At 44.9% G+C, this 10385-nt stretch overlaps 1 protein-coding gene across 1 annotated transcript in view; it reads left to right on the top strand.

Moving 5' to 3' along the window:
- DCDC1 (doublecortin domain containing 1) overlaps positions 1 to 10385 on the top strand; it is a 236073-nt gene that overhangs the window by 51257 nt on the left and 174431 nt on the right. Inside the window, exon 6 of the mRNA XM_019519509.1 lies at positions 4812 to 4905. Coding sequence (XP_019375054.1) covers positions 4812 to 4905 — 94 coding nt within the window. The remainder of the gene's footprint in view (positions 1 to 4811; positions 4906 to 10385) is intronic.

Raw genomic sequence — 10385 nt, 5'->3', positions numbered from 1 at the left:
TATTAAATAATTGAATTCATGTTCAGACTAAATATTATATATCATAAGGATTTTTTTAAAAATAACAATTTTTCCATTTATACTTTTAAAAATTAAAAATACCCTGATTTTTTTAAATGTTGCTGGAAAGTAATTCTGTGGAATTGTCATGGTGGTTCTGTTGCCTTGCTAATCTTCTAGTATGTTTGTATAGGCCTGGGAATTCAGGTTTGACAAACTTGGTCCTGCCTAACCTAGCCACCCTAACCTAACAGTCATGATAAAAGAGAAGAAACACAGGATTATAACAAAGTAGGGCTGGACAGGACCTCACAAAGTTTAGTTCAACTCCTTGGTTAAGGCAGGATCACCACTGACTAAACCATCCCAGTCAATGCCTGTCTAACCTACTCTTGAAAATTTCTAAGGAAAACTTTTACTCTATGCTGTTTCTGACCTTCCCTGTCTTTGATGCCACCTCTACTTGTCACCTGGTAACTGCACCTGTTTGCGAAGATTGAAGTAAAAAAGGCATTACATTCTTCAGTCTTCTTTGCATCATCCATAGCTAGATTGCGTGTCGCATTCTCTAAGGGACCTTTGGTTTTTTCCAGTCTTCTTGTTACATTTGACACACCTACAGAATTGCTTTTGCCTTCCTAATTTTCTCCCTGCATGCCTGTGTGATACTTTTATGTTCTTTCCTAGTAGTATGACCACATTTCCAGTCTTTGTAGGTTTCCTTTTTGAGTTTCAGCTCAGTGAAGAGGTTGCTGTCTAGCCAGGTTGGCCTCTTGTTGCACTTCCCATTCTTTCATTGCATCAAGATAACTAGCTCCTTAGAAGGGCCCCCTTAAAGTACAGCCAGCTCTCCTGGATGCCTTTCCCCTCCTCAGACTTACCCCAGCAGGGGATCCTGCCTGTTACTTGAGTTTGTTACAGTCCGCTTTTCTGAAATCCAGTGCCTGTTTCTGCTGCTCTTCCTCCTTCCTCTCCTTAGGATCTTGAGTGCTATGACTTCATGGTCAGTGGGTGCACAAAGGTGCAGAACCTGTGGAGCCATGTGGCTAGGTAGCAGCCAGCCCCTGTCACAATCTACCTGTGTGTTTTGTTGTATTTATAAATCTGCCATAAGACAGTCCATGGCTACTATCTTACAGCAGAATTTATTGCATCCTAATACCAGCACATATGTAGACTGTGGCTCTTTACTGTGGAGCTAGTTAGTCAATTCCTCAGTAAACCACACATGTAGATACACCCACTGTCACCTAAGTTGCATGCAGATGAGAAGAGAAAACATACTTTAGCTATTTGACCTTGCACGTGGAAAACATTGTATGTGAAACTGCTTAGTTGTGTTAGTATGTAAAAATGAATCAAACTAGATTTTGTATTGATTATTGGGCTTCTAAATATTTTTACAGTTAAATATGCATTACTAAAAATCCGGAACACTTTGGATATGTTGAATTAGGTTCAGCATCAAACCAATTAAAACCCTGTAAGGGAGGCAAAAGACTGTTCAGGTGAAGGCAAAAATGACATTACTTCACCTTCCTCCCCGTTGATTCTAGGGACCAAAGGGGCAACTGCTTGAAATATAGTGAAGGCTTCCCAGAATTTCTGGCCATGCTTTTTTCTATCCCTTTGCTCTGTTGAAGCAAACTCCATGGAGTAAGACCAAGGCTATAGTCTGTTAGCCCAACATCAGCTGGAAATAAACAGTGGTGAGCAAGATTGATTATACCAAAATCTGAGAACCAAGAACTAGAAGGTCCATGAGAGCTCATTAAGTCTTCCAATTGAAAGGAAATTTCTACTTCCATCTAGCAGCAACTGTTATTTTTCATCTATTGCTAGCTGTTATTTTTACAGAGGTGATAAAAATACCATCACATTTTAAGATGATTTTCAGAAAAGTTTAGGAAATGAAGAAAAAAATTGGGAAACACCTTTAGTAAAATTCAGTTGCAAGACTTTCAAGCCAATGAGTTCTGGAAAATTCCACAAATGCTTTTGTTTGTGTGATAGGAGAAAGCAAGATGAAAATAAATCTGAGTACTTTAATTGAAATCCACTTATGGAACATATAATTAGAGAAGGGTAATGTTGGATATTTAGACATAACTTAAACTGCTGTTTGCTGTACCTTGCAAACTCCCTTGCTGAATTTGTTAATGAATATATAAAATTATTGCAGAAATAGAAGGAATCATTTGCAATAGAGACATATGCTTGTGAATAGTATCTTAAATGTTACTATAGTTTTCATTATCCACAACCGATCGTTTTCTAAAATAGGGTCAAGTCCCTCAGGATTTCTGCATTTCCACTGAAAATGTTCTTGAATATGTTCAATCTTGACAATGTAAGTTTATTCAAGTTTATTCTCAAAGACATTTGGATAAAAAAGACAGTGTACTGCCATCTGAACTTCTACCTTCACTAGAATTATATTATCTCCAAAAAGTTAAAGATTACTTAACATTAATGACCTACATTAATATGAAAGCAGCCTCCATTTTCTAGTTTAGATTTCTAGTTTTACATTTACTGGAAGAATTTAATTATGTGTGGGGAGGGTAGTGGATGTGACCTAGGTCCCATTTCTCCCCTTCCACAAGTATCAAAAAGGGAATCTACGGGTGTGTTTTTACTCCTTTCTTTTCTTAGAAGGCTTCATTTGCTCTATTTACTTCAGTCCTATTAAGATGTTCTTGTGTTGTACTGTATGTCTACCATATCCCAATACCCATGTGTGTACATTCCATATTTTAATAAAAGAAAGCCACTTTTTATGCAGTTCAGTTAACTAATATCTGATACTAACTTTTATTTTCTCTTACACCATCTATCTTATTTTATGGTTTGTAATAGCTTTTGAGGCAGAATGTATATGTATATCATAAAGCTTCAGTCTCCACTTAAGTATGTGGTCAGTAGTACAATATGAAAAATTGGTTATGATGATAGTATTATTGTAATTTAAAAAAAAATCAAATTTCCACCACTGGAATGATGTAAATTTAACTTAAAGCTGTCATAGAATCATGTAATCAGAAAAGTAGGGCTGGAATGAACTTCTAGAGGTCATCTAGTCTATCCCTCTGCCTGAGGCAAGATCATCCACATCCCAACCATCCTATACAAATTCATTGTCTAACCTATTTACAAAACTACACAGTCAGGCCCAACACAACCACAAGACATAACACCCTAACCTAACACAAGCAAGCAGGAGAATCACAGAGACCAACATCCTGCTACTGCAAAGATTGTTAAAATATACTGGAGAGATCCAAGGAAGAGGGACCCCTCTACAGAGGAAGTCAACCCCCCCCCCTGCAAAGTCTGTACCAATCTGACCATGGGGTAAAATTCCTTCATGGTATCCATATATGGTAATTGGTCTGAAACTGAGGGAGGGACAAGACCCTGTGGCCAGGAAACTCCAGGTGTAAGTCCCAGCAGCAGTGTTGGCATACCCTAGTCAAAATCCCCAGCTGGGGCCACAGCAAAAACCCAATGCTTGAGGAGGGTGAAGAAAACCCTACTGACACATGCTGCAGAAAGAAGGGAAAAAATTCCTTCCTGGCTTCATGTGGCAATCAACAAAGCCCAGAAGCATGGGAAATGCCCATAGTAGAAACATAGGCATAGCTTTTCTTAGATCATCTCCACTGATGGAGATTTCATAACTTCACTAGGCAGCATAGGCAGCAGAAGTGGGGACTAAATGGGCTTAACCTGCAAACATGGGACAGTGGTAGGACTGCCATCACCTGCCCCAAGCACAGCATGGCCCACCCCCCTGCTCTGGGAAGAGCCCAGTGCAGCCCTAGCCTCAGCCCGCAGTGGCAGCCTACCTCCCCCCACACAGATCTGTGGGCACATGCCTCATGTGCCCTCCCAGGGTGTGCACAGTGGTGAGAGCTACCAAATAATTTTTTCTCCCTCCGCCTATCCTAGGCAGTCTATTCCACTGTCTCACTGTTCTAACAGTGACGTTTTTCCTGATATCCAGTCCAAACCTACCTTGTCATAAAGGAACAACTCAAGATTCTTCTGAAGGGTAGAGGGTATTTCTAGTGGTATAGTACCTATCTTGCCAGATTTACATCTGCTTACCCCTACAGGGGGAGTATTGAGGAGTGTTGAGGAGGGCTAAGGACATGTCAAAGGCTAAAATGGGTCAAACCAGCTTCTTAAAACAGTCTAAATTAGAAGTTGGCCTCAGACTTGAAGTAAGTGGTACAGCTAAGGATCAAACTTTTAGGTATTCCTTGAAATAGTAATGTTTTAATATATTATATGTTATCTATTTTATGTACATATTTACATTATATTTTTCATTGGCTTATAAACAACTTTTAGTTATTGATACTGATCATATCAAAACTCTAATTTTTTCAAAGTATATTTTTATCACTTTATCCTATTTCAGATTTTGTAAAAAGTATTTCTTTACATTTTTTTATGTCATCTTTTTTTCCTGCTTATCTTGAATTGTTTTTTCCAATTGACAATATAGGACATATATTTGATCATACTTGGTATAGATTTTGATGTATGGACCATAATATTCACAGTTAGATTTAGTGTGAGGACCAAATAGTATTTACTTAATTTGTCTCTATGTTTTGGTCTCTCCAAGAATCACTAGCTTTACATAATTAATTTAATCCATTTAAACATTATGTTAATAAATTATTTAGATTATAGATTTTAAGTATATATTTTTCATGATTTTCCACGTTCTTAATATGTGTGTTAAATAGGATAGCACTTTAATTAGGTGTAGTAAAGGCAGTTCTTATATTTTTATTAAGTTTTTAGATGAATGCACAATGAAAATGAATCTTACTTCACCAGCAAAATATCTCTACAACATACATGGAGAAAAAATTGAAAATATCATAAATGGTAAGTAGAAATATATACGTTGCATACAAGTGTTTGTAAATTTGGGGCCTTATTTGCCTAATTCAGGAATTCAAAGTAGACAGATGGATGGCTGAAATTAACTGAGACTAGCCTGTAGGCAATGCACAGAATTCCACAAATTACAGAAACTCAGGAAATAAATATGCTGATATAACTATTGCCAGGATCTTAAATATAGTTTGTTTTTATAATTTTGTTCTTCTTTCAGTGCATAGATCCCTACTTAGCATGTGTGCACCCAGTGCACCAGTCAGAGCTTTCTCTTGAAGTTTCTTTTGGGTCAATGCATTCTCCCTGCATATTTTTTTCAGGCCCTTGGCACTACCTTTAAATACTGAAGTCATAGAGTCCTTTAAATGTTGAAGTAACTGAGCTGACTATACTTTTGTTCTTCAGTCTGGCACTGATGGTGACACCTTAGTTACATACTGGCAGCACTGGAGATATATAGAGAGGCAAGAGTGGCCATACCCTTCCTTTTTGCAAGCTAAGATGTATTTATGGCACCAGTAACATTTGAAACAGCATCAGTATCCACTGCAACCTCTCCTTTAATACCATGATCTACATACGAGTGTATCTTAGTGCCAACTACAAGGAATCTCCCTGCACCAGTTTCATTGTGGACTCAAGTGCCCACAATAACAGTATGTTTGGTATCAACTTCAGTAGCAATCTGGGAACCAACTTGTCTCCATTCCATTTTATTCTGCCCCAGCTGTCCCAATAAATTTTCTCTTTCATTCTTGGATTTGGAACTATTACCTGATAGATCTAAGAGGCCTGTAGTCTCAACCTTTATTTTAGATTTGGGACGTGTTTTGCTCCAGGTATAATAAGCAAACTCATAGTTATTGGTCCAGAATTAGGTCTCTGTGTAGTTTGAATCTGGTACAAGAAGCGCCAGTCTCTTAAAATATTTAATCCTTCTCTCCAGATACAGCTCAAGACATCTTCCTTCCTTCCTTCCTTCTGCTTTGCATGCCTCAGACCAGGCTCACTTGGAGCTATGTGGTGCTATCCTGAGTATAAGACTCCCCGGCTTTCAATTTCTTTTCTTTTCTGACTCCCACCTGTCTAAAGGTCTTTTGCTTTTGTCTACCTCACTTTCTGATTTTTTTCTTGCATTTTCGCAGTGTTTTTTTTCCCTCTGTTCTCTGTCCCCTCCCTCTTCTACTTCCGGTTTCTCCATCTAAAAGTTGCATTTGTCTACTTGGCAGCTTCTTTCTTATTGTTTCTCTTTCTTTCTTTCCTTCTTGCCTTCCTGAGCTGTTCTTTATTTGCTGGTGGCCGAGTGGGGCCAGGGCTTGGTTGACTTGGTGGGCAGGGTGGCAGCCTTCCACCTACAGGCCCTCCAAAGGCTCCTCTACAGTGAGGACCTCCTCCCCTGGTGGCAGCTAGCTAATTTGTTTTTGCACTGGGTGGGGGGCCTTGGTTTCAACTGGGAGCTGTTCCTTCTAGACTCCACCCTTCTTGCCTGGGATGTCCTCCTGGCCTTCTATCAAAGCATGGTGTGGTCCTGGCGAGCTGCCTTCTGCCTCCTGCCCCAAGCCAGCCATCTGTGGTTTCCACAGTTGCTGCAGGAGCCCCTGGTCTATAACCCAGCCCTGCAGCACAGTCTGCCAAGTCTCACCTCTAGCAGCCTTGTTGACTCCCATCCGGCTGGGACACCTCTTCGACATGACCCAGTCAGACTGGTTGTCAGATGAGGCTCTGGCCACCCACGTGGGCATGCACTCAGTCTGCTGTGCTGCCCACTTCCTAAGGGATGTGCAGGCCATTCTCCCATAGGATGTGACAGCCACCCTGGAGGAGCACCTCTGAGCACGGAGAGCCCTCCCTGCTGGGGATGTCCTGGGCGAGCCCTTTCCACCACTGCCCGTTGTCCTGGTTGTGGATAGTAACCTGCGTGGTGGGCCTGCCACCTTACTGGCTCTCCCTGTGTCTCCTGACAGTGGTACCAGGATCCATTTCAACATGCTCCCCCAGAAGGCCCTGTATCTGTGGGCAATCCGGGTCTGCCACACCCGTGTCCTTGTCACTCGGCACGGTGTGGCGGAGGCATGTAGCAGCACTGGTGCTCACACCAGTCCACCCCACGTGGCGCATATGTAATAAGCCCCCCCATCTCCAAAAAGACTAGTGACCTCCAGTGGCAGTTGCTACATGAGATACTGGCCACCGGCACTCTCGTCCACCACATGAACCCAGCTGTATCAGTGACCTGTCCCTTTTGTCCAGGGGGAGTGGAGGAGGACCGTAACCATGCCTTACTCAGATGCCCCTGGCTGTCACAGCTGTTAGCTGCCCTCAGCACTTTGCATGAGGTGCTAGGTTTGGCCTTCTCAGAGGCAACTTATTTGTTTTCCCTCCCTTACTGGACAGTCAGTGGGGGTATCATCTGGCTGGCCAACTTCTTACTTGGCCAGGCTAAGATGGCCATCCTCAAGAGCCACAGGAACCGACTTGCTGGGTCCAGCTCAGGCGATGCCCTGTAGCTCTTTCAGTTTTTGGTGCAGGCACGCCTGTCACTGGAATTTGAGCACGCTGTCCTCCAGCAGATGGTGCCTGCCTTCCAGGCACATTGAGGTTGCTCTGCAGTGTTGAAAGTGGCCATTTAGTCCTCGCACTGTGATACTGCTCCTCCCCTTCCTGGAGTACCGGCAGGGGTCTTAGCAGGCTGATGTTGCGCTAGATATTTTTGTTTTTAGACTATGAGGGCAGGGCTTGCAGGCCAAAGCCCTAGTCTTTGTGTGTTGTACCTGGGCCTCTGTGTGGGCAGTGTTTTATTACTTTGTTGGGTTGTTACCCCCTTTTCCCCTTAATAAATCTTTATAAAAAAAGTCTTTCTTGTTTGTCTGCTGTGGGGACTTATCTTATTTTATCTTTTGCCTTTCAAGGGGTGCTAAGTATCCTTTTTCTTTTTTCTTTTTCATTTTTTTTCTCTTAATTCACTCACACCCCTCCCTTTTTTTACTCATCCCTTTCTGTATTGTATTTTTACAAGGGTGTGTGCAGAGGGCCTGGACATCACAGGCATCACTGTCTTGTCACACCTCTAGACACCCAGGCGGTGAGGGTGGTGATTTCCAACATCTCCCCATACCTGTTCAACTGGGAGCTGGCCAAGGGATTCCTACACTGTGGGGTTCCTATGAGTCCCTTTCGCCAACTGACAATCGAAAGCAAGGACCTGAAGCTGAAGCATGTCCTGTCTTTTTGGAGGCAGGTCTTGATGCTCCTCAGGGAGGGCCCCCAGTCTCTGCCTCACTCCTTGAACCTCACACTCGATGGGCAGAGGTTTGTGATTTATTTTTCCTTCAGGGAGACCATGTGTTTCCAGTGTGGTAGCTCTTCCCACCTAGCAGCCCAGTGCCTGTGGGAGAACATCATCAACTGCAGTGGTGCTGAAGGATGGTGCATCCACTTCTGGGACACAAGCCCCGCCCAGTGAGGCCAGGATCTCTTCCCAACCTCTTTTCACCCCCATTCCATCTGAGAGGGCTGGGGTCTCCAGTGTGAGAGCACCATCCAGTGGAGGGGCTCAGACTACTCCCCAGCCCTCTCCCCCACCTGTCCCACCTATGGTACCCACCCTCCTGGTGTAGAGCCCCCACCAGGTGGAAGGGCTGATGCCTCCACTTGCCCCCTGCCCATCCTGACCGCCCCAGCCAAGGCAGCTGGGGCAGCTGGTGACTGTGGTGCCAGGGCCCTGTCAAATGATGGGGCTTGAGACTCTTCCTGGCCACCCTCCACCACGGCCTTGTCTGAAGTGGCTGGCGATCTGCCCCATCCCCTGTGGAGGCCGGGCTGCCCACCACAAAGAAGAACAAGGAGAGGAAGGCGAAGGGGGCCTCTCAGGACACCCCATCTCTGTCCTGCCATTGCATGTGACCACGGACAAGGATGACTTGGCAATGGGGCAAGTGATGGCAGGGGTCACGAACCCCTCACCTGTCTCCCAGCTTCTGGAGTCAGGTGGCAGTAAAGATGGTACAGAATGCCTCTCTTCTGGAGGCCTGACCCAGCGGGTGGCAGAGGAGTTTGCTGACTTCTTGGTCGTGTCCCAGCCTACCGGATTGTATGAGGAAGCTAGTGAGATGGAGATCCAGCTTTCTGAGTGTTGCAAGTGACCTCGAGAGCAGGATCACCTCTTCCCCCCCCAAAGAAGGTGGGGTTTGCTCTCCTGGAGCCAGTCCTTGACCTGAATGATGAGAGGAGGCTGCTATGTCTGGACATTGAGAGTGTAAACACTGCATTGCGGGTGAGCTCCCACCTGAGGTGCAGCCTCACTGCTCTTCTGTTGCCAACATCCAATCCATGTTGGCAGACCCCTCTGGGTCACTCCTGACTATGGGGGTCTTCTTACCTTTCTGAAGCAGACCAAAGGACAGAAGAATATAGTGAGGCGCATCACCCAGTGGTGCACAGAGCCTAAGCTTTTTGTCAAGGCTGCTGGAGTTGCGGCCAGACTTATAGAGCAAGATCTAGGCACCCAGCAGATGGCTTACAGTCTGGAGAAGCTTGCACAGCTGGCCTTCACCTTCCTCCAGGAGACACATTTTGATGGGCTCAACCAAGTGGCCTGGAATGCTGCTTAGCGAGGCCACTTGTTTTTGAGCCATGGCACCAATCTTAGTGCCAGGATTGTGACTCTCTTATCACCGCAGCTGCAGCTTGACGTGACAGTAGAGTGGGAAATCATCCCCGGTTGCCTGCTGACTGTCTGCATCACCCTAGCACAACACCACCTGCTACTCATCAATGTCTACGTATCCACTGATGGCCAGCAGAGGGTAATTTTTTTCAAGACCTTGACCACCCTCCTGTGTGACGCAAGTGAGGATGTTGACCTGCTCCTCGTAGGTGGGGACTTTAATTGCACCATTGATACCTTACTCAACCACACGGGGCCTAAGCCTCACCAGCCCTCAGCCCACAAGCTGCAGTCTGCCCTGAAGATGGCAGACCTCATTGACGTCTGGCAAGCCCTACACCCTGACATGCGCCAGTACACCTGGGCCAGGGCAAGCGTCAGTGGTCTCACCATGGCACACCTTGACTGCCTTAATGTCACCAAGCACCATCTATTACTCCTGTACGGTGGCCACATCGTTCCCTTGGGCCTGTTGGATCATGGTCTGTCCTGTGAACTGTGCCTGCCTGGGAGAGCCTGCATGCAGGCACCTCATTGGTGCTTCCATGTCAGCCTGCTTCAAGACTCCTACTTCCGGGACTGCTTTGCCCACTTTTGGCAGGGGTGGGAGGCCACAAGACTGAGCTACTCTTCCTGGAAGCTATGGTGGGACATGGGCAAGGTACAGACCAGGCTTTTTGCCAGCTGTACACGCAGCTGACCACGAATGACCCGTCGGATCATAGCCTGTCTATACCCAGGAGAAATGCATCTTCATATCAGAGGCACTGTGTTTAGATTACACAGCCCTCCTAAAGTCAGT

Source organism: Gavialis gangeticus, unplaced genomic scaffold (genome assembly GCF_001723915.1).
Source record: "Gavialis gangeticus isolate Ggan-Ray unplaced genomic scaffold, GavGan_comp1, whole genome shotgun sequence".
NCBI lineage: Eukaryota > Metazoa > Chordata > Crocodylia > Gavialidae > Gavialis > Gavialis gangeticus.
This window is presented reverse-complemented; position numbering and strand designations above follow the sequence as displayed.